Source organism: Petaurus breviceps, unplaced genomic scaffold, assembly GCF_028583685.1.
Source record: "Petaurus breviceps papuanus isolate PSGF00001 unplaced genomic scaffold, PetGlider_PUasm1.0 214, whole genome shotgun sequence".
Taxonomy (NCBI): domain Eukaryota; kingdom Metazoa; phylum Chordata; class Mammalia; order Diprotodontia; family Petauridae; genus Petaurus; species Petaurus breviceps.
In genome coordinates, this window is record NW_027185863.1 from 17,461,720 (window position 1) to 17,488,528 (window position 26,809).

General features: G+C 35.5%; 1 protein-coding gene across 1 annotated transcript in view; it reads right to left on the bottom strand.

Annotated features, from left to right (window-relative positions):
• Nucleotides 1–26,809, bottom strand: part of MYO16 (myosin XVI) — an 871,975-nt gene that overhangs the window by 525,239 nt on the left and 319,927 nt on the right. Inside the window, exon 7 of the mRNA XM_069094125.1 lies at nt 15,607–15,732. Within this exon, the coding sequence (XP_068950226.1) occupies nt 15,607–15,732 (126 nt within the window). The remainder of the gene's footprint in view (nt 1–15,606; nt 15,733–26,809) is intronic.

A 26,809-nucleotide genomic window follows, 5' to 3' on the forward strand; every position in this document is an offset into this window, starting at 1 on the left:
CTGACTGACCTCTTTGGAAATATATTGAAGACTGTCGACCTCTTCTAATAATAATGAAGTTTTTAAATGTACTAAATAATATTCATAGGTTCAGTTGGGAATGAAATAAATTACATACATGTTTTAAAAATACATCAGACAGAGTTTAAGTTTCCTTGCTCTACATTATATAAATCTATTATAATTTTCTGCAAATTTTCTCTTTTCTGATTCCCTTAGCTGCTGTCTTTCCCCTCAGAGATTACCTTATATGAACATGTTGTTCCCCACCCCCCCACCACACACACATCCAAATGTAAGCACCCTGAAGGTGAGGACCACTTTTGCTTTATTTTTGTATATCCAATGTTTAGTACAGTGCCTGTCCCATAGCCAAAACTTAATAAAGGCTTTTTGATTTATCAAATTTCAACAATTTAACTGAAAGCAAAAATAAAGGTTTTTGTTGACTAAGTAAAATGAAAAAAAGAAAATATAGAGAAAAAAAATGAAAATCAACATATAGTTTCATTATTATGACCAGAGGTAAAATGAATTAGAAAGTATCAAACCACCACAGTGAATGTGAGGTTCTTTGGATTATATGCAAAGTATGCTGGGACCAGCCCTAATGGATGCAGGAGAGCTGACCTTTATGTTTCATGCTGAGCATTTATCCCTAAGATATCAATAAGACCTACAAATCAGGAATTGATTTAATATTTTGATGACTGTATAGATTTGATGAAGAAAATACTAATAATGTAGATTAAAATTAAAAATTGGTTACATATATATATATATGAAAGCTTGTTATTAAACATTTACCAGCATGTCACTGGTTATATGATACGCAGCAATATAGAAATGCAGAAGTTTTAAATTATATATTCTTTCAAAATTATTTTTATCATCTTTATTATGATATTTTTATGCTCTAAATACTAATGGAAAATACACATTCCAGAACTGACAAATTTCTGTTTATTTAAAATTGGGAAAAGAGTTATAAGCTGAAAACCACAAATTTATTGCTCATATGATTTATTTAGCTCACATTTTCAGCCTAAGAACAACAAAAATAAGCATTTTTTATTGGAAAAAAGTATATGTATAAAGGACAATGACAAATTTATAGAACTCTTTCCTGTAAGCAAATTAATCAATCTTGTTATAAATCATGAACTACTTTATAAAATTATTTTCATTTGGGATCCATTTGTCTTAAAAATGTCTTCTATGTGCAAGTCTCTAAACATATATATTAGTCTTCCTAAAAAAAAGGGTTCATAAAACATTTTCCCAAACAAAAAAACATATACCACTGAGAAATAACTTTAAATTTCATATACATGAAAATTGATAATCAGGGAAAATGAAAATTCTAAAACGTAAGCACAAAATTAGAAAACTAAAAGGTGGTTATGTTGATACATTATATGACAAGATAGTTGATATGTTCAGTAAAATATTTCATGATGTCTAATGAAATTTGCTTGGCAAAATAATTGAGAGGTGGTTTATTTATAGATTTCTATTAATATAACATTTAAGGTCAATGCCATCTCTTTCAGTCAAAGAAATATATTGTCTCATGTTAACGAAGCATTGTAGTCTTGAGGTTATATTGTTACATATCTGTTACAAGAACATGTTTTTACCCCTTCCCATTGTTAGTAAGAGAGAATGAAATAATTTTATATCTTTTGATTTTTTTACATTTTATCATATCACGAAAGGAAAAATAATGAATAGGACACATTTAAAATTACACAGTCTTTAAAGGTTGTTCTCAAGGATAGAAACATTAAAAATGTAATTATTCAAATCAAAACAATGATCTATACACTGGCAAAGTAAAAGAATGGTCGGGGGAGGAAGCTTTGTTGTAATAAAGCCTGCTCTAGTTGTACTTTACTAAATGGAAATTTCTGTTAGCCAGATTACACACACACACACACACACACACACACACACACACACGTAGATAGTAAATATTATGTATATTTGGGGTTGTCTGGCAAAGATACAGGAGTTGTTTACCATTTCCTTCTCCAGCTCATTTTACAGTTGAGGAAACAGAGGAAAACAGAGAAAACTTGCCAAGCAAGTTTCTGCGATTTAATTTGAACTCATGAAGATGAATCTTCATGATTCCCAGTCAATTTGACCTATTCATCTTTTATCCCTCATTCTTATTACATAATTGGCTGATCTTGTTTTGACAGCTTTGTCCACTGTGCCACATAGCTGCCTGCATTATATATAATATATACATATGCATATAGCTATATGCATATAAATATAATAAACATTATGTTTACATACACAAAAACATACATCCCACAGCAGGAAAAATATTTAAACTATATCAACCAATACCTTTGAGCCCCCAGAAAGAAACCTCAAAAATGTAAAAGTATTGTTTTTTCTAAGACTTCTGTTAAGCAGAAAAAAAAAAATTGTCTTTGGTGAATTTGTGATTTTATTATTTATTTATTTGTTATTTATTTATTATTATTTTATTATTATTGTGGGTACTCTATATTGATGCAGCCCATAATCCCCCCTGAATCTTCTCACCACTTGCAATTCCTGTCTGCGTTTTCTTATAAACAGGCAATCTAGATAGTTCCAAAAAATGAGGTCCTTCTTATTGATTTATAAATATGTCAAGAGCCTTATATGCCATTTGACCTATTCATCTTTTATCCCTCATTCTTATTACATAATTGGCTGATCTTGTTTCCAGTCACATAAATATTTGATGACACTTACACATTTTAATGCCATTTCCCTTATATTGATGAGAAGCTGTAGTTTACTTATGTTCACCACAAGTATTTCATTTCCCTTGGGCTTATTTTACATCTTAGAGAAAGAAGTTCCATGATTCTCAATTATAAAACATCAACAGAAAGCTTTTTGATATTAATTAAATTGACTTTCTTAGTGGTAAGCAGTTTAAGGTGTGGGACTTTTCCCAAATGTAATCCAGATCAGCATCTTTCTGCTACTCTCTTCTGGCCCTATCTTAATATCAAGTGAGGAGCTTATCCAAGATAAATGTGGAGACACTTATCCACCTATTTATCATAGTCTGAACAATATTTTTCATCCACTTTGTTTTGCTGATGTACATGGCTATATTGATCTCTTGGTTACTATGGCTGTCACTCATAAAATTTTACATTTTTCTAAGTTTTAATACATTCTCCATTTAACTAAAACTAGTCTCTTAAAAATCACCAATGGCCTCCTGATCACCAAGACAAATAATTTTTTTTACGAATAATTTTTTTTACATTCTTTATGTGCCTTAGTTATTTTGAAGCATTTAACAATATTGAGTATACTCTCTTCCTTAAAGCTTTCTTATTTTGACTTCCCATGAAATTTCTCTTTGTTGTTGTTCTTTTACTTCATCAGTTTCTCCTCTTCTGTCTCCTTTTATTTTTCCTAACCCTAAGTGTAAGTATTGCATAAAGGTTCTTTTCTTGGTCCATCCACATCTATCTTCCTTTTCTAATGAGGAGCTTCAGACACATGTTTTTGTCTGTCTGTTGAACATCTCTATTAGCACCTCAAATCCAATATATCTAAAACTGAATTCATTGTCTTTCTATCTTGCTTCCCAAATTAATTCCTTCTGAATTTTGCATTCTGTTAATGGTAAGATGATTTTCACAGTCACCTATTATTAAATACCTTCCACATACCTTGCCATACCTTCCAAATCTAATAGGTCACTGGAATCACAGATTCTATCTCCACAATCTCACATCTATTCAACTCCCTTCCACCACCTTGCTTTGGGCATTATTGTCTTATTACTTAACTATAGTATAGACAATTTAAAGAGTCAGCATTCCATAGTCAAAAGAGTGCGATACCTGAAGTCAGAAAGAAAAAACCTCAGTCCATATCTAGAATTGAGAAAGACCCAGGTTAAAAATCTCTTATTAACTGAGATGATGTGAGCAACTCAGTTAACTTCTCTGAAACTCAATTTACTCATCTATAAAATGGGGATATTTTCATTTCATTTAAGGGGGGTTGCCTCTACTCTGCTAAGGGTCTCCCTATTGCCTTGTGTATAAGAAGTAAACTCTTCTTTTTGACATTTTAAAATTTGTCATAAACTGACTTCAACCTATCTTTCCAGGCTGATTATATATTTTAACTCCACCATTGCAAATCACTTTCTCCTCTAGACAATCAGGTCTAGTGTTTTGTTGTTCAGTTGGTTCAGTTATGGCTACTCTTCATGACTCCATTCAGGATTTTCTTGGGAAAGATCCTGGAGTAACTTGCCATTTCCTTCTCCAGCTCATTTTAGAGAAGAGGAAACAGAAGCAAACAAGGGTAAGTGACTTGTTCAAGTCACACAGCTCATAAATGTCCGAGGTTAGATTTGAACTCAGGTCTTCCTGACTCCAGGCCCAGAGCTCTATCCACTGTACCACCTAGCTGCCATTGCTTGTTGTTGCCCACATATTTCAGCGGGGGAATCATTGGATTGGTGCGTGTTTGTTGCCTGAGTGACTGTGGCCAAGTCACTCATCCTCTTCATGCTACAATTTCCTAATTTTAAATGAACAAGCTGAACTTGATGACCTCTCAGATCCCTTCTGGTTCTAAATTTATGATCCTATGATTCCCCGAGTTCTTAATCTTTCCCCCAATTCTAATTATTTGTATTTAATTTAATATATTTTGTATTTTATTCATGTAAATGTTGTTATCCAAAATAGAAGGTAAACTTTTTGCGAGCAAAAATATTTATTACTTGTTGAAACTCCAGTGCCTATCAAAGTGCCAGCTACATAGGAGGTATTTAATAAATCTAGTTGTTATTATGAGGCTCAAATGATAATATGTTTGTGTATGTATACACATGCAATTTTTTAATGATTATAACATCTTCTAACCTTCTAACCTATTAACATTTACTGTTTCTTCCCTTTATATGCAAGATGGTACAATGGATAGAAAACTAAATTTGAAGTCAAAAGGATATATTGAGATTCTCTGCCCTGACACTTGTTACCTGTGTACCTTTAGATAATTTGTTTTTAACCTCTTTGTGCCTCCATTTCCCATTCTGTAATTCGAGAGAATTAGACTAGATGACCTATAAAGTCCAGTCCAAATCTAAATCCTGTTATATGCAGTAGTTAATGCTTATTATGGCAGTTAGGTGGCACAGTGGATAAGAGTGCTGGGTTTGGAGTTAGGAAGACTGGTTTTCCTGAGTTCAAATCTATCCTCAAACACTTACTAGCTGGGCAAGTCACTTAATCCTATATGCCTCAGTTTCCTCATCTTTAAAATCATCTTGAGAAGGAAATGGAAAATCATTCCAGTATCTTTATGAAGAAAACCCCAAATGGGGTCATGAAGAGCTGGATACAACTGAAACAACGGAAAAACAAACAACAATAATATTAGTAAGGCTGGTTCAACAATCAGTTCTCTGAGGAGGAACTCAATTCCCCTTTTTTCCTTTGAAGAGATATAATTTTCAACTAACTCCCCCTTCAAAGGAATGGTTTTCCCTTTTCCAGCAAGTTGGTCCCCTTGCTTCCTGAAGGTGTGACTTTCTCTAAAATCCCCATTATGCCAGTAGTGGCCTATGCAAGAGGTTTTAAAGTTCATAGCTTAGTGTTTATTATCATCTCACTTAGCAGTAGTAATCTTACCAGGAATATTTTGCTATTTCTATCTTTAATGCACTGTAATCTCAGAGAAACACACATACACATATACATATGTATATTGTCAATGCAGATTGGTTAGGTGTTCTATACATACACATACATATATATGTATATATATACATATATATCACGTACATGTAATATACTCACCCACGTCTATATCTATCTATTTTGCATGACAAAATAGAAATTTGGTTTACAAAAACTCAGTGACTTAAATCTTCTCCTTAATTTTTTTCCCTTTCCCTCTGCCTTTAGTTTAATGACTTGTATACAGGTCATTAAAATTGACCCTGGTTTAAATATCTTTTAATATAGTTACATTTATACTGAGAAGAAGACAAAACAGTCCCACTTAAAGTTTTAACAATTCCCAACATATTTAATGCACTTTGTAAGTACAAGGAAAGAAGAAGCAGTGACTGGAAAGCAGTAGCCACCAAACAAATATTTGTTTAAAGATACATTACTCAAAGAAATATTTTCAAATTTTCACATGGTGATGCCTCAATAGTATCTTATTATTACAGGAAACTCATAGTGACTAAAATCAGCTTTTGTTTTATTTCAAGCATACTCATTAAATAATTTATACAACAAGTTTTTAGGATGTCTCCATTTGTCTGCCAAAATAATTTTCCTAAATCCAGGGCTGATAATGTTACCCCCTTCCATTCTTTAAAACTTAAGGGATCCTTCCATATTGTGGATTAAATATATGTATGAAACCATTGCTCGAAAGAACATTAATATAGCCCTTTCTTCTCAGTAGTGGAGACTGACTAAACATTTCCCCATGCCTGAGTGAAGGCTGGGCTTAAGTTGCTAAGAATAACAGAAAAGAAAGATCCAGGGTTCTTTAAGCTCCCAGTTTCAAAGAAGATGAATCATTCAAATCACTCTTTAGATCACCAAAGAAAGAGAAAGACTCTGGAAAGAAATCAATATGTAGTACTTCTATCTTTTCCTTCTGTTCCTAGCTTGCTACACTATATATTTCATAGAATTTAGGGTTTTCTCCTCACAGTTCAAACATGGAAATTTAAATGAAAAGAACTTTGGAGAGGAGGTTGGATAATGGTTTCACACAGGCATGTTTAATCTTTACCCTCTCCTCCTAACATTTCACTATGTTTAATAAGTAATATTGCCATTGCATATTAAATATCAGGGTCTTATCAGGGTGCTTGTGCATGCCAGTGAATGTGGGGGGTGTAGTCATTGACAGATATTGGAGATTTAAAACCAAAGACCCTCACATTTTTGTTTGTTTTTAGTCAATATTTTCTATCATATCTAAGTTAAATTCCCAAACTAGACAACATCACCACATGAAGTCAAATGGGTTAGTGCTGTTTGGAGAAGATTTTCAATTCATGTTCTAGAGAAGTATTTTAAGTGATTCCTGGCCTGATAACTAAGGGAAACTACCATCTGATGGACATTTAAGATACTATCTTTCTTCACTAGGTTCTTGATACAGTGAAAAACAAATAGGCTTATGGAAGGCAGCTCAGATACTGATTTGGACTACTTATATCTCAGTGGTACTACTGACAAAATTAGTGTCCCAAGTGTCAAAGTCTATATAAACAGTGGCACATGTGATAGCATTATGATAGAGGTCCACTGTGTTCATTGATCCTACATGGAATATTGCATAATCTAGAGATATTTCAGGTGCAGTTCCACTTTACTGGTAGATACTTTGGTATTACATTCAAAATGGACTTCAGTATGAATTCAGTCACACTTAGACACTTTCAGCATGTGGAACCAAACATATGACTAGATTCTTAATTGGGTAACTGGAATGAAAATGGGCATACCTTTGATTCTATCACCTGTGAGGGGTATTTCATATTAAAAGAATCATGAATTATTTACCTTTCATAGATCTCTACTGTGCTTTTTAAAGGAATTTTTTTAAAGAAGCCATTTCTGCAGCAGGAATTCATTTGCTATCTAAGACATGGAATATTCTTGAAAAAGTATTTGCCACAATGCAAAACTTAGTGTGGTGAAAAAAATCAGCCTGTGGCATAAATCAGTGTTAGAATGTGAGATATTTGAAAAGTAAGCATTCAGTTGAACTGGAAACAGTTAAGTTATATTGAATCAAATCCCACTCAACTAGGATTCTAATTTTAGTATGATCCTGCTGTTATCCATGCCCTAATCTCCAGATCTCCCTCAAACACACACACACACACACACACATACACATCAAAAGCCATATATTTTCCAACACCCCCCATACATACCTGATACTTTTCTGAATAGTCAGCTCAGTTCATAATACCTCTAACCTTGTCCCCAGTGAGTGCTTTTAAAATGTTTCATTGAAGTAGAATCACTTCTCAGATCAAGTAGCACAAGTGGGCATTTTTGATCCCAAAATATGTCAGTGTGATATTATATATACTATTGGACAAGATAGATTTTTTGTAGAATTATATTTCCCTCTTTTTTATATATCTGTATGGATTGTTTCACAGTATCAAGGTAAGGATATATTCACAAATGAAAGTGTTATAAAGACAAAAATATTCATAAAAATTAATATTATATTAAAAGATTCTTGTGGAAATGAGAGGGTGGAGCCAAGATGATAGATTCTTGCACCCCAAACCCAAATACCTACAAAAATGATTCTAAACAAATTCTAAAGCTACAGAACCCACAAAATGACAGAGTGAAACTCATCTCCAGCCCAAGATAACCTTGAAAGATTCAAGGAAAGATATATCACACCATGCTGGGAGTGGAGCACAGTTTGGCATGAAACACACCAGCACAGACAAGACTGGAAAAGACCTCAGGGGACTGAATCACGGGTAGCTGTGGTGGTCTCCAGACTTCTCAACCCACAAATGCCAAAGAAAGCATAGAAGGCCAGTGAGAAAACTCTGTGGGACCTCAATGAATGAGGAATGTGGTCCAGCCCCAGCCCTAGGGTGGTAGAGGTGGTGGTATTTATAGTAGCAGCAGAATCAATGGCTGCTACCACAGATGGTGGGGGATCAGAAGCTGAGACAAAATACCTGAAGCCTAGGACAATACACCCACCCTCACCATCCCCAGAAGCAGAGTCCTACCTTGACAAAAAGTTAGAAAGTCAAGTATTTGGCAGGGAAGATTGGCAAACAGCATAAAAAAATACCTCAGACTATAGAATCGTACTTAATAATAATAAGTCACTGGGGTATAAAAATCCATCTTGCCCTACTAGAAAGTAAGAGGGAGTATGTCAGAGGGTAAAAAAGAGATCAAATTGGGAGAGGGGGTATTTAGTAGGATAGCTATTTTGGGGTGGGGGTTAGGGGAAAGGCAGGGAGAAAATTTGCAACTCAAAAATCTTGTGGAAATGAATGTTGAAAACTAAAAATAAACAAATTAAACAACAACTAAAATAAAAAATAAATAAGATTATCAAGGAAAACTGCCATGATATTATAGAACCAGAGGGTAAAATAGAATTTGAAAGAATCCACTGATTGCTTCTTCTTTTTTTTTTTTTAAGCAATTGGGGTTAAGTAACTTGCTCAAGGTTACACGGCCAGTTATTTCTGGGTGTGGTGCTAAGTATCGGAGCCCGGATTTGATCCCCAGGTCATCTCGACACTGGAGCCAGTGCTCTCACTTGCTGAGCCACCTGGCTGCTCCTAACACTGATCGCTTCTTGAAAGAGATCCCAAAAGAAAAACTCCTAGGAATATTATAGCTAAATTCCTGAGTTACCAGTTCAAGGAGGAAATATTGTAAGCAGCCAGAAAGAAATAATTTGAGTATTGTGGAAATACAATCAGGATTACACTAGACCTAACAGCTTCTACATCAAAGGACTGAAGGTCTTGGAATTTGATACTCCAGAGGTCAGAGGAGCTAGGATTAAAACCATGAATCACCTACCCAGTAAAAGTGAGTATCCTACTTAAGGGGAAAATATGGATATTCAATGAAATACAGGACTTTCAAGCATTCTTGATGAAAAGATGAAAGCTGAACAGAAGATTTGACTTGCAAATACAAAACTCAAGTAAAGCATGAAAAGGTAAACAGGAAAGAGAAATCATAAGAGACTTATTAAAGTTGAACTGTTTACATTCCTATGTGTCCTATGTGGAAAGATGATATTTGTAACTCATGAATTCTTTTTCAGTATTAAGGTAGTTGGAGGAAATAGATAGGTAGACAGACAGACAGACAGATAGACACACACACAGAGAGAGAGAGAGAGAGAGAGAGAGAGAGAGAGAGAGAGAGAGAGAGAGAGAGAGAGAGAGAGAGAGAGAGAGAGAGATGGCAGAGGATAAATTAAATATGAAGGAATGATATCTGAAAAATGAAATTAAGAAGTGAGAGAGGAATATATTGGGAGGAGAAAGGGGGAGATAGAATGGGGTAAATTATCCTACATAAAAGAGGCAAGAAAAAACTTTCCCAATGGAGGGAAAGTGGGGGGAGGTGAGAGGGAATGAGTGAACTTTACTTTCATCAGATTTGTTTTAAGGAGGGAATAACATACACACTCAGTTGGGTACCTAATCCTACAGGAAAATAAGGAGGGAAGAAGATTAGGGCAGGGATTGATAGAAGCAAGGGCAGATTGGGGGAGTGGTTAGTCAGAAGCAAATTATTTTTTTTTGAAAAGGCACAATGTCAAAGGACACAGTAGAATAAGTGGGGTCAGGATAGGATGGAAGGAAATATGGTTAGTCTTTCACAACATGACTATTACAGAAGTGTTTTGCATAACTACGCATGTATAACCTGTTATTGAATTGCTTGCCTTCCCCATGAGGATAAGTGGGGAGGGAAGAAGAGATAGAATATGGAACTTAAAGTTTTAAAAGTAAAAGTAAAATACTGTTTTACATTCAATTGAGAAAGAAGATATACAGGTAAAGGGGTATAGAAATCTCTCTAGCGCTAAAAGAAAATAAAAGGGAAGGGAATAAGTGGGGGAGGATATAAAAGCAAGGGCAGACAGGGAGAAGGGGTAATCAGAATGCTTATCATTTTGGGGTGGCATGGAGGGGAGAGATGGGGAGAAATTTTGGAACTCAAAATCTTGTGGAAATGAATGTTTACAACTAAAAAGAAATAAAGTTAAAATAAAATTTAAAAAAGGTTCTTGTGGTATGGCTCCAGTATGATCCTTCCTACTTTTAAATTTTAAAATAATTGGGCATATGGATTACATATTCTCCTTCTTAGAGAAAAAAAAAGTGGTATAATGGAGAGCTCTGGTGTCAGATACCCTAGGTTCAAATCCTACCAACTTACTAAGTCACTTAATCTAGTAGTACCTTTTCCTTATCTGTAAAAGGAGAAAGTTGGACCAAATGGATGATGAAGTTCCTTTCAGGCCTATACCTATTATCTCCTATAAAACCCATTTTCATTAAGTTCTAATCTCACATCCTTTGCTCCTGTGTCTGAAAAAAAAGTTAGTGCTTCTTTTCCCAACACTTATGTTAAACATTTATGGACTCATGTTAAAGATTGCATCCTTTTTATTACTTCTAGAAGCTTTCCCCCTTAAACTTTCCCAGTCTGTTATGTTCCATGTTTCCCCATTCACTGGTCCCTACTTCTCTAGCTATAATCGTATTCATGTTTATGCTAGTCCTATAAAGCTTTTGCTTTAGCCTTGCTAGCCCCTCAAGCAATCATCCCATGCTTACTTTTTCTTATACATGCAAATTCATTAAAAAAAATCTCTCTACATCATGGTTCTTTAAACATGTGTGTGTGTGTGTGTGTGTGTGTGTGTGTGTTGGACCCCTTTGGCAATCTGATAAAGCCTGTAGCTCTCTTCTCAGAAAAATAGTTTTAAATGTATAAAACAATATACTTAAGAATACGAAGAAAACCACTTATGTTGAAATATCATTATCTCTATAGCTAGCTATCAGAAATTATTTCTCATTTATACTTATAATCAATTATTAAATTATGGACCAGGATTTTTTCAGAAACCTATAGTTTTTTTCAGAAACCTTAACTGAAGGACTATGTTGATGGATGAAATTGCCCAAATATCCAGGGTACATGCTTTTTTGACCCTGGGTGGCAGACTCCATTCAAACAGAGAACCTTTCAAAGAATTTAATCTAAGGTAAATTCCATACCATTACGTTCTACTAAGGCTTCAATGAGGATATGTCCTTTGTCTAGATTGCCCAAGGCTTGGACTGGTCTAGGACTGAGAGTGATCAAAGCCACATTGCCCAGTCTCTCATTAGAATGGATACACCTCTCATTATAATATTCGTTCTTTTCATTCATTGTTAACCAGTTAGAATCAATTGTCTCCCTCCAGAACATCCCCTCTGTCAAGAGAATATAGATAGGTGTTGAGTGTGTTTCGTGAGGGGTTTTTAGCATTCAAGAGTTCCACTGACCCATCTTATTAATTATCCACTAGCATGATAAATAACATATTAATTACCTAGAAACTATGTTTCTATAATTTTCTAAATGTCACACTGTATTTTATTTCACCACTCCAAGGTTAAGAATCCCTCCCTGCTCTAGACTTATTATTTACATTTCTTTACCTACTACTTTATTTTCAATACTTTGCAATTTAGCTTCTAAATTCACTAGTCAATGGAAATTGTTTTCTCCAAAGTTAATAATTAACTCTTTTTTTTTTATTTTTTTAAGCAATTGGGGTTAAGTAACTTGCTCAAGGTTACACAGCCAGTTATTTCTGGGTGTGGTGCTGAGTGTCTGAGCCCGGGATTCGATCTCCAGGTCGTCCCAACACTGGAGCTGGTGCTCTTACTGGCTGAGCCACCTGGCCGCCCCTAAGCAATTGGGGTTAAGTAACTTGCTCAAGGTTACACGGCCAGGTGTTTCTGGGTGGGTGCTGAGTGTCTGAGCCCGGGATTCGATCTCCAGGTCTTCTCAACACTGGAGCCGGTGCTCTTACTCGCTGTGCTACCTGGCCGCCCCACTAATTAACTCTTTATTAATAAATTTGGGGACTTTTTTTTTTTGGTTCGAATTTTATTTGACACTGTTGACTATTATCCTGCTTCTGAGATATTTTCCCTCTTTTGTCCATGATATGGCTTTCTTTTAGTCCTTCACCTACACATACAGTTTTCACTTCTCAATTTCCTTAATTTAAACATTATCTTTCTCCTATCCATCAATTATAGGTATTCTCCCCTAAACTCTGTGCTGAGACCTCTTCTATCTCTATGCTTTCTCCTTTGGTGATCGTATGAACTATTATAGATTCAAAATCAATTTCTATGTATAGAAAAGGCAATTCCATATACCCAGGCATACATTTCTCATCTGAAGCATTGTCCTATATTGTCAATTGCCTATTAAAAATCACCAAATTGATGTGCCATAGGTAGTTGAAGCTTGATATGTCAAAAGTATAACTTACATTTACCCTCCTAAAAACTTTCCTTCCAAAATTCTGCATTTCTCTTGAGCGTATTTCCATCTTCACTTTAGGTTTGTAACATCAAAGTGATCCTTGACTTTTACTTCTTCTCCAATCTTCCACCCCTCCATATTAAGTTAGTTTGCAAGTCATGACAATTCTATCTCTATGATATGTTTCTCAATCATCCTTCTTTTGCACATTCACATATCCAATGCCAGAATTCTGATCTCTGTCACCTTTCATCTCACTATTTTTATTGTCTCTTAATTTACATCTATGCATGTATAGCCTTCTCCTCCACCTTTAGTCCATTTTCCACCCACTTTCCATATTGGTATTCCTAAAAAACAAATATAACTCAGTCCTGTTACTCCTCTGCTTAAATTTTTTTAGTTGTTCTAGATTGCTTCTAGCATAAAACGCAAAATCTTTAGCCTGGCATTTAAAATCTTCTGCGATATGACTTCCTTCCACCTATCTTCCCCAACTTATTTAATGTTATTCTTCTATACATATTCTCTATCTGTGACAAACTTCCCTACTGAATGCTCCCTGGGCATGGTCTTCCATCTATTATCTCTGTGTCTTTGCACCTGTCCCCCATGCCTGGAATGAACATCTTTACCTCTTTCTCTTAGAATCCCTAACTTCCTTCAAGGGCCAGGTCAGATATCATGTCTTACACAAAGCTTACTTAGTTTTTAACATGTTATTCCTCTCTTCTTTACAATATTACTTTTTATTTAGATTGTATGTTCCTTTTGTATACTTATCTATGTACTTCTATGTTTACAATATCTTTAAAATGGACAGCTCTGTGGTGGAGTTGCCAGGCCTGGAGTCAGGAAGACTCATCTTCCTGTGTTCAAATCTTACCCCAGACATGTGCTAGCTGTATGGCCCTGGGCAAGTCACTTAATGCTGCTTGCCTCACTTTTCTCATGTGTAAAATGAGCTGGAGAAGGAAATGGTAAGAACTCTAGCATCTTTGGTGAGAAAATCCTAAGTGGGATCATGAAGAGTTTAACACAATTGAAAATGACTAAACAACAACAATCTTTACAATGAATTAAAGTTTCTGGAAAGCAGGGGATGCTTCATTTTTGCACTTCCGTTCTTAGGGTCTGGCACAGCAACATATATGTAATAGATACTTAATAAATAAGACATCTAGATTTAGAAGTGGTATCAGAGAGTACTTAAGTCCAACCCTCCATAATAGGGAAGCAGTGTGGTAAGTTAAAAAAGAATACTGCATATCTACTTAGTAGTTGTGTGAGTTTGAGCACATCATCAGCCTTTTTGGAACTCAGTTTCCTTGACTGCAAAATGGAGACAATAGCATCTTCACACATTTTTTTTTTGTTAAGAGGATTATTGTCCTTCATTCTTGAAAAGGACCAATGACATCGGAAAGGTGTTGTCATGAATTGCAAGTAAATTAGATTTCAGTGAGGCAGGGCTGTGCAAGGTCACCAAACTTACTCTGTCCTCCAGAGGCATCTGGGGCCAGTGGACACCATCTCAGGATGCAGTGGGAGACCACGGCCTTTCTAAGCTAAGGTCTTTACTCTGTCTCAGTTTTTCTGATGCCACACCCATGCAAAGATTATGGCTAGGTAAGAAATGAGGCAAAAAAGGACCTCTCTGACCTTGTAAAAAAAATCAGTCTGGGAAGGAAAGACTCTCAGACATTCTGGCTAAAGCAGAAACAATTGTTATTTATTTTTTAATTTGTTTGATGTAAAAAGCAAGTGAGATGTTGAATACAAGTCTTTTGTCAGATGTAAAGTACTATGCAAATATAAAGTATTAATACACTTATAAATTTAATATAAACATATCTAGAAACAGCCATCTATTGAAAATATACTCAATAAAGTTTAATTGCTACTCGTAATAGGATTCAAACTAGTAAATTGTTGCCCATAATTTGTCCATTAAAATTAGAATATATTAGATGCCACAAGGAGAAAAAGGACATATAAAATATAATTTGGCTTTCAGGAATCTAACTACATAAAACAAATGAAATTGCTATTAATTTGTAAAATTACAAGCTTGTTAAAACAATGCAGGTTGAAACAGACATCGTTGCAAAATTTATTTTATTAAGTAAGTATGATATAAATTCATGAAATATTTTCCCAGTCAGGAGGTGTTGAGTAGCATATGAAGAATATTTTTAAAAACATATATGTATATATATATATATGTATTTCTAATGATGGATTTTTCTCTCTGTCATAAAAGTGCTTACTAAGCTTCTTCTTTAATAAATCCTTTAAGCAAAAAACAAACAAAAAAGAAACCAAAAAAAGTAAAACACACACACATACTCACACCTTGTGGTGTCTGCTGCTGAAATGATGAGTAATTTTATAAGCTTTGGAGCCAAGAAAAATCCTAAATTGTAAAATGAAAGAGTAATCTCAAGAAGCTTCAGAATCTAAAATCAACAATTATAAACAAACAGGGAGATCACTTTACCTGGCCATATTTTGCTGCCAAATGGAGAGGTGTCCAGTACTGATTATCCACCACATTGAGATCTGCACCATGGTCTAGGATGAGGGAAGCTACATCCTTATATCCACTTGCGCAGGCCATATGCAACTGTGATTAAGAAAGACCCATATCAGTCCTCTTTCTGACATTATGCTATTTTGAATGCATCCAAAAATCACATATTCATTTCATTTGCCAGTATATTTTAATTTTTTGAACTATATAACATCATATTGATATAAAATTCAAGATAGGCATGAAGCAGGACAAAATTATCCCTGTGATTTTATGCCAATTTGTCATATCTACAGCTTATTACCATTTAATTTTGAAAAAATAATTTGAAATTCTCTTATCTCTCTTCTCATTTCCATCAGCACCCTCACTTGCTGCTACCTCCCATTTGAAGATCATTTTGATTTTAAAATCATTGTATATTTTAATATACATTGTAAATTAATAAACAATTATTAATTAAAAAGAGCTTCTACCTCCTAGGGTTGTTGTAAAAATAAAATGAGATAATAATTGTGTGTATGCACACATGCATACATACATACATACATATACTGCATTACAGATATAAATACTTATGCATGTATGTGTGTATACACACACACATTTACAAACATATATTATTTGTTGTTCTTCAGTTGTTTCAGTCATGTCTGATTTTCCATGTCCCAGTTTGGGGTTTTCTCAGCAAAGATACTGGAATAGTTTGCCATTTCTTTTTTTTTTTTAGCTCATTTTACAGATGAGGAAACTGAAGCAAATAAGATTCGGTGACTTGTACAGGGTCATATAGCAAGGAAGTGTCTGAAGCCAGATAAGAAATTAGAAAGGTGAAGATTCCTGACTCACTGCCTTGTGTTCTATCACTTAGCTGTGATATGTATACAGAGAGAGAGAGAGAGAGAGAGAGAGAGAGAGAGAGAGATGGATGGATGGATGGATGGATGGATGGATGGATGGATGGATAGTAAAGTACCTGGCACATAGTAAGTGTTCTATTAAATGTTAGTGATGATGATGATGATGATGTACCTACTATGAGCATTAGATATAACATTTCAATAGTATTCTATTATATTTTCACACTTTAAACCTTTTGATAGTTATTTCTCTTTTGACATTTATTTGAATTGCTTTAGTAAAATGAAATACAAAACAGTAATCAAATAGTTAATAAGAATTAATGAAGTACTTACTTTTTGCTAGGTAAAAATGAATTAATTAAGCTTCAGATTAAATATGAGTAAAGTTAAGTTGAGAAAAAATCCTTTTGAATTATAATGTAATTACCTTAAAAGATTTTTGTTAGGATTAAATGATGTAATCTATCTGAAAGCCTTTCAAAAACTGAGAAGATTCCATTTATTCATGCTTCTAGAGTGACTTCTTTGTTGTCTAAAAGCACTGATCTAAATGAGTCTATCTAATGTAAAACAGATAATTAAGCTCTGTTTGAAAGTATGTGTATATGTGTGTGTGTGTGTGTGTGTGTGTGAGAGAGAGAGAGAGAGAAAGAGAGAGACAGAGAGAGAGAGAGAGAGGGACAGAGAGACAGAGGGAGACAGAGAGAGATAATTTAATGGAAGGAAGGAGACGGAGTTACAGGGAATGGAACATATAACTGGGCAAAGGAGAGAAACAGTGTGTTTATGAGAAGTAGTGACACTCATTCTTGACAAAGCAACTACAGGTTGCATGTGGAAGGTAATAAAAACAGAAACGAGAAGAGTAACAACCAGAGAAAACTACTATTTCTCAAACTACTATTTTAACTTGTGATGCTGATAGTCACTTTCACTTCCTGGTTTACCTAGCAGAAGATAGTTGTGTTCTTTGATCCAAAATACTCCTATACCACACACACACACACACACACACACACACAGATAAATACATATGTAGACACACATGTCTGTCTGTATGTCTATCTATTTCATTTTAATTAACTAGGAAGACCATAGCTGTCTAATGTATAACATAGATCTTAATTCTCAGTGAAATTCTATTGTCTCCATTAAAGGTTTTCTCCTTTGTAAAATTCATTTCATTATTACACCAGCCAAGAGTGCTTTGGAATGTCTTTATCATCCAGAGATGGTTTACTGAATATTATGTTTAAAAATTAGTTACCCTAGAAAAATCTTTCCCATCTTTTCTAAATGAATACCAAAAATGACTGGAATGATTGGCAGATGAATCTACACAGTAAATGCTAAAAATAGAAGTCAAAAGGTAAAGATCTATGAGGAGCACTTATTGTACAGAGACATACACCAGTAATAGGCCTATTAGCACAGTTCGTTAGGGGAAAGTCCTAATGAGGTCATGGGTCAAATTCCCATATGGGCTACTTAGCTTCATAGATTAATAAAAAAAAAGAAAGGAAAGAAAAAAAGGACCCACAAAGCAGTTCCACAGTGACAAGACTGAACCTATAACCCTAGTCAGGCATCTTCTCACATTATTTTACAACAGACAGGAAAAGAGAGTGATTGACTGGCTTAGTATAGGTCTATCATCATTTACTGGAAACTGAATTTATAGCAGGTGATCAAATTACCTACAGCTCTGAAGCTGCAGATTCACATTCATTGATAGAAAGGGTTCTCTCACTGGGAAAGAATTACTTAAATGAGTCCAAGCCAAATTGAAAAAAATAAAAGAAAAGAAAAAGAAAATCCCACACATTAAAATTTCAAGAATTTTAGCATTTTTTGTATTTTATCTTTGTAAAATAATGAACTGAAAAGAAATTATTTTTGACTATACTTGAAATGGAAGAACTAACAGTCTACCTCTCCCCTCTGCTGCCATTTTTTTTTAACTTGGGGGAGTCACTTTTAAATGTCCTGTAGCAAGGTCTTCTCAACTGCATAATGTGGAGTAGTCAATCCTACACAATCCCTGGTGCCTAACTCATGTTGTATTATCTAACTCATAAGCAACATCTCCATCCTTCCTGACAATCTCTTCCTCTAAAATCTTACCCAACATTTGAAAACCTCTTCAAAGGTCACCATCCTCCTTTCCCAAACTATCAATTATATAGGCTGACCCAAAAGTCCTTGTATAGTTTTAAGCTTTAAGTGGTACTTAAGCTATTAAATTCTAACAACTCTCTAAGGTATTAAAGCTCAAAAATGTACTAGGACTTTGGGGACACCCTGAATATTACCCTCCCTGCTCTGAATTGCCATTGAACTTGGATTCCTTTTCAGGCACATATAATCTGCTTTATTTTTTAGTAATTTATGTACCTGTCTAATTATCCCTCAACTAGCATAGAATATAAATTACTCAAAAGATTGTCTATAATTCCCTGTCCTTGGCACCGGGGCTTCTTAAACTTTTTCCACTGGCCACCCCTCTTCGAGTTGTGGCATCGGTCCTTGGTGTTGCATGGCCTAAGGACATGCACAGTGCCAAGTGTGCGTGCTTTGTGTTCAGAACCAAGGCTTTAGTAAAGTTGTAAGATGAAATACAGGCAAGTGATGCCAGAAACACCTCGGACTCATTGATTTTGTATCAAGTTTTGGTTGTTGCACAGTCAGAAACGTTTTACTGCGTCGATATGGGGTCACAACCCACAGTTTAAGAAGCATTGCTTAGCACAGGATCTTGGCACAGTATCTATTCTATGATATTGAATTGAGCTGAATGTAATGATGTAGAAGCTGGTTGTTAAAAATGCATGAACACTTCCTACCACATTTCCAGATCCAAAATGATGTGTCCAAAGGGATGGTCTCTGATAGATCCCACAACTCTAAAACATCTATTACTTCAGTCTTCCAACCATCTTCCTGTACTTCCCCTGTCAGTTCTGTGTGGTTTTCTAAAACTCAGGGGAAGAGATTGTTGCCATAGCTTCTGGAGTTTCTCTGTCAGTAACTTCAGAACTCCTACAAAAGCCTGTGAGGAACTGCTATCCCCAAATATTTGCAGTTACAGCCTAGCTATAGAATGACAATGTGACCATCCAACGAATGAAAGAGTGGATGAATGAATAAACAAAAATATTAATTGCCTTCTGTGTGACAATTTTTTTTTCTTTTCTGGAGGGGGGAAGGCAGGGCAATTGGGGTTAAGTGACGTGCCCAAGGTCACATGGCTAGTAAGTGTTAAGTGTCTGAGGCCAGATTTAAACTCAGGTCCTTCTGGCACCAGGGCTGGTGCTCATTCATTGTTCCACCTAACTGCTGCAAGAAATTTTGCTAAGCTCTAGGGACACAAACATTATACAGGATAACCTCTATACTAAAGGAAGTTATATTCTTTTTAAAAATTTACCTTTAATTTATGGATTAAAATAAACAATCCCATAACATAGTATAATAAAAAAGATAATTGCATATCAAGCTACAAATCTATTATGCAGAACTAGTTATTCCTTTTATATACATGATAAAGTTATCATGTACATTTTTTCTTCCTCCCTCACATTAGAGATGGCTGCTACTAGACACACACACTTATTCCATATATACATCTATTTATTAGTTGTTTTTATGGCTGCAGATCACTTATATTTTAATAGGAGAAGACAACAAATATAGGGAAACTAGATATAGAAAGTGCGGCGTGGCTTTGAGGTGATCAGGAGATGGAATGGTGCACCTAGCACCAGGCAAGATAGACTGAGATATCTCTAATCAGAGTCCAGGATCCCAATGTTAAGAGTTAGAAGTATGAGTGACAGTGCTCAAATATGTAAATCGATAATCTTTTCTCAGCCCTCACCTTCCTCAACTTCTTCAGTATTTGACATTGTTGACCACTCTGTCCTCCTAATATTTTGTCCTCCCTAACTTTGTTTTTGTGGCACTACTTTCTCTTCTTTCTCTCTTCTTCCATGTATGACTGTCCCTTCTTAGTCTTCTTTGCTGGCTTATCATCAATATCTTGTCTCACCATTAATTGCACATATTCCCCCGAGATTTTACTTGAGCACTATTCCTTCCCCCGCCTATTCATTCTCTTTTGGAACCTCATGAATTCCCATGGCATTGAATTTCATCTCTTTGGAGATCCTTTTATCTAAATATCCAGTTCCAGTCCCTTTCCTGAGCTTTAGTCCCAAATGCCAAACTGCCTTTTGGACATTTCAAAGTAGACATTCTTCAGATTGTCAAAATCACCATATTCAAAGCAGAACTGATTATCTTTTACCCCAAACATAGCCCTCTTTCTGTAGAAGATACTGGCACTCCTCCATTCTCTCAGGTTCATAACTTCTTTGTTTCACTCTCCCCTACTCTACAAATCTTATCAGTTGCCTAATCTTAGTCCAAGCTCTCCTCACATCTCGGCTAGACTATTACATTAGCTTCAGTCAGTCTATATTTTTTTAAAAAGTGCCTATTATATGTCAAGTGCCGTGCTGAGGACTGGAAGACACAAAGAAATATAAAAGATAACTCCTGCTTTCAAGGAGCTCAGTCTAATTAGGAGAGACAACATGCAAATAACTATGTATAAACAAGATACATAAAGGATAAATTTAAATTAATTAACTGAGGGAAGTCACTACAATTAAGTGAGATCAGGAGTAGCTTCTTGTAGAAGGTTAAATTTTGAATTATTCTCTCACCTATACGCCTGTCTCTACTCCATTCTCCATGTAACTGGATTTCCCTTAAAGTTAGTTTTAAATATATCTCCTTTCTACTCAAATGCTAGTGGCTCCTTTATTACTTCTAGAATAAAGCAAAAATACTTTAAAAAATTAATGCCAGGGCACCTGGGTGGTGTCAGGAGGACCTGAGTTCAAAACTAGCCCCAGCCACTTAACACGTACTAGACATGTGACCTTGGGCAAGTCACTTAACCACAATTGCCCTGCCTTCGTCCCTGCAAAACCCAAACAAACAAACAACCCCCCCCAAAAAATTAATGCCTTGGCAAGCTGGGTCTAACCTATCTTTCCACTCTTATCACTCATTACTCCCCTTGCCCTGCTCTATGGTCCAGTCAAACTGACATTCTCTCAAGTACTCACATAACACTGTATCTCATATCTCTGCAGCATTTGCATGGTACAGCCACCATACCCAAAATGCATACTCTCCTTAGGTCAACCTCATGAAGCCCTCCTTCAAGACACAAGACAATCAGGGGCGGCCAGGTAGCACAGCAAGTAAGAGCACTGGCTCCAGTGTTGAGAAGACCTGGAGATCGAATCCCGGGCTCAGACACTTAGCACCCCCCCCACCCCAGAAACACCTGGCCGTGTAACCTTGAGCAAGTTACTTAACCCCAATTGCTTAGGGGCAGCCAGGTGGCTCAGCCAGTAAGAGCACTGGCTCCAGTGTCGGGATAACCTGGATCAAATCCGGGCTCAGGTACTCAGCACCACACCCAGAAATAACTGGCCGTGTAACCTTGAGCAAGTTACTCAACCCCGATTGCTTTAAAAAAATGTATAAAAAAAAGACACAAGACAATCATGATCTTTAATACAAAGCTTTTCCCACTTTTTTCATCGGATGCCATCCCTCTCTTGCTAGCTTATGTTTATTTGACATTTTCTCTGTATATTTTTATATACTATTGAGTCATTTGATGAAATGTAATATTCTGAGAGTAACTCCTATTTCCTTTTTTGTATTTATATTCACAGCATCTAGCATAATATTAGACAAAATATGTGCTAAATTTCTGTTGATTGATCAGTGAAGGTAAAGATCATCACCACATGGAGGTGGGGTATGAGCCACCACTTAACATAAATCATCAATTTCGATGTCATCCTCCTTTTGTCCTGAGAATCACCATTGCAAACCACTGATCTGTGAAATTCTAAATGTAAATTTCACCGTGACTGGATGGGGAGATAAAGAATTAGGAGTTATATCAGGTATATAGATTAGGAGTTAAAGAATGATATTGGAAATGACCATACTTGTCAAACTAGGAGGAGAGTCTTAATGGAATTTCTTTCCTAAAGAGGGGAACTATGAGATTAGTGAAAAGAACAATAAATTTGGTGGTACCAGAAGATTCATGTTCAAGTCGCAAATCTGCCACTTAACTATATGACTTTGGACCAATCATTTAGCTTCACTTTCCCCATCTGTAAAAAATAGGGCCAGTATCTATTCTATAAAGCGATATACACATACACATATATTTGAATATATATATATATATATGTGTGTGTGTGTGTGTGTGTGTGTGTACACACAAAACCACACACACACTTTCTGTTCTCTTACCATTCCCCAACTTTGCTTTTTCATGCTTTTTTGTTTTTGAGAAATGTTATTTGATCATCATGTCTTGTACTAAGTAAACACCTTCAGTTCATCTTCTTCAAATCCAGTACCTATTTAGCTCCACTATTACAGATTCTATCATATGTAAAATATGTTCAAAAACAAATTGATTTGTACAACTTAGTAGAGACATACATCTTAATATGCTGCAGTTGACTGTGACTTTGGAGATTGGGTAGGATTTTCTGGAGTTCTCACGTACATGAAGATGTTTAGTGTGAACCAACAGACCTAAGAGATGTCACATTGTTAGCATTCTAAAACAAACTGAAAATTAGTTTACTGCAGACTGTCATTCTGGTAGATTTATCTCTCTTGTGCATTTGACTTTTCAGATTAGGGAATCTGTAAATGGTTTTCAACTTTAAATGACATTGTAAATTATGAAAGAAATCATTCAATGTACACCGTTGGTATTTTTAGCATTCCTTATAATGAAGTGAATGACTACAAAACACCCTCTTATCCTTACATAGGATGAGACAGTAGAATGATGATGTCCATTACAATAAACAGACATACCAGTTCTAAAGTGAAAATGAAAACAAACTGCTTCCTTATAAATGCAATGATCTTTAAGTGGGAAAATTGTTTTTCCCCTCCACCTCCTCAGCCATCAGTTCCTTGTATTCCTATTATTATAAAAAGTGCTCAAGATGATATCTAACATAAGTGCTAGGTATTACTGTATAATTATCAGCAACTTTTATGTCATCTTTTCATTGGAAGGTTGGTCACAAGGAATACAAAAATACAAAGATTCAGCATGGTTGGAGAATTGAAGCGTTTATTTTTCTTTCCTTTAAAAATAGCTTACTTTTTCACTAAAGAATTATAATATGTTCTGCTCTAGAAAATAAAAGAAACTGAAGCATAGAGCCAACATGGTGAAGAGAAGCCAGAAAGTTGCCTTAGATCTCCCCAGTTTCCCTTGGCAATTCTGGAGTGACAGGATGCACAAAAAGATGGAGTGAAATAATTTTCCAGTCCAAGATGACTCAGAAGGACTTCAGGAAAAATCTGTCTCATTTGGGTAAAAGGAAAGAGAAGCCCAGCACATGCAGAATCCAGGCAAGCCACAGGAGGCTCTCAGCCACAGCACAGATCACCAAATGAGGCCCCTTGGTCCTTGCTCAGGAGGCAGTGGCACAGCAGACAAGCTGCCAGCACCACAAACCAGGACAAAATGGGAGTGAGCAGGCTGGCCAACCTACACAATGGGCAAGCCACCAGCTCCAGAGGCCCCAGTAGAAAGTCAATGCCCAGACCTCTGGAAACCAGTGCAAGAGGCTCTTTTAAGACACTTCTTTTACCCTAGGAGCAGAGTTCAACTTTAAAAAGTGAGCAAAACCCAAAAAAGAACCCTGACCATGGAAAGCAACTGTGATGACAAGACAGATCAAAGCACAAGCTCAGAAGGGGACAACAACACATAAAACCTCAAAGGGGAATATAAATTGGTTTCAAGCCCAAAAAGTATTCTTAGAAGGGTTCAAAAATGATTTAAAAAGCAAGTAAGAGAGGTAGAAGAAAAATTGGGAAAAGAAATGAGATTAAACAGCTTAGAAAATGAAACTCAAAAATTGGCCGAAGAAAACAACTCCTTAAAAATCAGAACTGGTCAAATGGAAAAGGAGGTACAAAAGCTGACTGAAAAAAAAATTAGGTTGTGGACAACCCCAGTTGTGGTTCCTTGGGGAAATCTCCACTCTTCACTAATCCCTTTGATTTATCCTTTAATCTCTTTGCCTCATTATCTCCTCTGAGACCTTGTAGCAATTTTCATTTCCTCTCCCTTGAATGTGTCTTAGATATCAGAGTTGCAAGGAATTCTAGATACCATCTAATCAAATTCATGACTGCTAATGAATCTAAAAATATCCCAACAAATATTTCCTTTTCCATTGACTTCTTGCTATCTGTCTACAAACATGCACTTATCTCCTGTCTTAAATGTGTCTTATTTAATTCTTCTAAGCATCTTCTCATTCCTTTTAACTATGAAATTTCTTTGGAATGAGGTCTATATCTTTATCCTCTGGACTTTGCCACTATGCCTCAACTACCTTCTCCCTCCAATAATCAACCCAATCCCTTATTCTGTATATAGTCTGTATATACATATATATATATATATATATAAATATAAATGTATATACCTATGTTTATATGCATATGAAGGGGAGGTATGGGAAGAAAGAAGTTATGAACATCATCTGGGGCTTTCCATTAACTGCAAACTTAATGTGAATTTGGGTTTCAAAAGAGAGACAGAGAATCCAAGAATAGTGAGATGATAGTTTCATTGACCACAATCCATGTTATATCTCTTCTGGATTGCTTTTTTTAGTTCTTAGGACCACAGATCAAGAAAAACATTGATAAGCTAGAGAGTGTCCAGAGGTGAGCAATTAGGATGATGGAAAACCTTGAGTCCTTGTCTTATGAGAATCATTTGAAACAATTGAACATGTTAGTCTGGAGAAGAGAAGAATAAAGGGAGGGGAAGGGAAAGGAGTATTTTAGCTGTCTTCAAGTAACTAAAGGGTTGTCAGGTGGAAGACAAGTTAGACTTGTTCTGTTTGGTCAAAAAAGGTAAAACCAAGGACAATGAATTGACAGTGCAAAGAAACAAATTAAGGCTTGATGTTTTGGGGGGATGGAGAGAAAATACAATAGCTAATGTAACCATTAGAACTGTCCAAAAATGGAATGGGCTACCTCAAGAGTTGATGGGCTTCTTTCCTTTGCAGGAGTTGGGCAAAAGCAGGATGAAAACTGACTGGGTATGTTATAGTAGAGATTCCTCTAATGTATGGGATATAATCAATGACTCCTAAGTTCTCTTTCAACTCCCTAATTTTATAAACTATTTTCATGTCAAATGATATAGGATCATGAATAATTTTAATGTACAAAATATAAATCAAAGAGGATTTTATAGTGTTATACATCCCTTATATATTCTAAGGTTAATCCATAGAGAATTATAGATGGCTGACACTAGAAGGGACTAAAGGTTACCTAGCTAAACCGTTCTTTATTCTTCATTTCAAAGAAGATGTATGACATCACAAGTGTGATGTTTTAACTTGCACATAAATTGGATTTGAGTAAGGCACAAAGTCATCAGATTTCCTTTCTCTCTTTCAGAGTCATTGGAGTCCAGTGGCAAGAGAAAGGGCCAGACAACTAGTGATGAAATGGAATGCAGTAGGTGACGTAGCTCAGAGACTAAGGCTCAGAGTGAGGAAGTGACCTACTCAAAATAGTAGAGCTTTTAATTAGTACATGATTTCAGCTCAAATAATTTCATTCAAAGTCCAATGTCATTTCTACTATGCTATAGGCTTTATGTAACTCAAAATGTCATCAGTTCATCTCTAATTTTTAGTTCTCCCTAACATATTTCAGTCATAAAATATACTCACTTTAATAAATTCAATACAATCAGTCCCTGCCACACTTTCTTTTTCTTTTTATAATACTGTTGTGTACTTCTAAGTCTCAACCTTTGCCAATAATCACTGATGAAAGAGGGAGGGATGTTGGGTGTTTAACAACATCTAGGTACATATACCTTGCAAAATATAAAATGAAAAGCACATTCCAGTGTTCTGAATGTCCAAGCAGGTGGACAGACTACACTGTCTGGAGGAAAACTGTAAGAAGTCTTACTCTCCATTTTTTAATGTGGAAACACACCTGACTCTACAATATGTTTAGTGGAGACATTGTTTTCTCTTTTATATTTCTTTGTGAAGTTCTTTGGAGACTCTATAACAAAGGACACATGTCATGTTGGATCATTATTTGTTGAATGAATGAATAAAACTTCATAGTCCTATTACAAAGTAAATATATATATATATATATATATATATATATATATATAT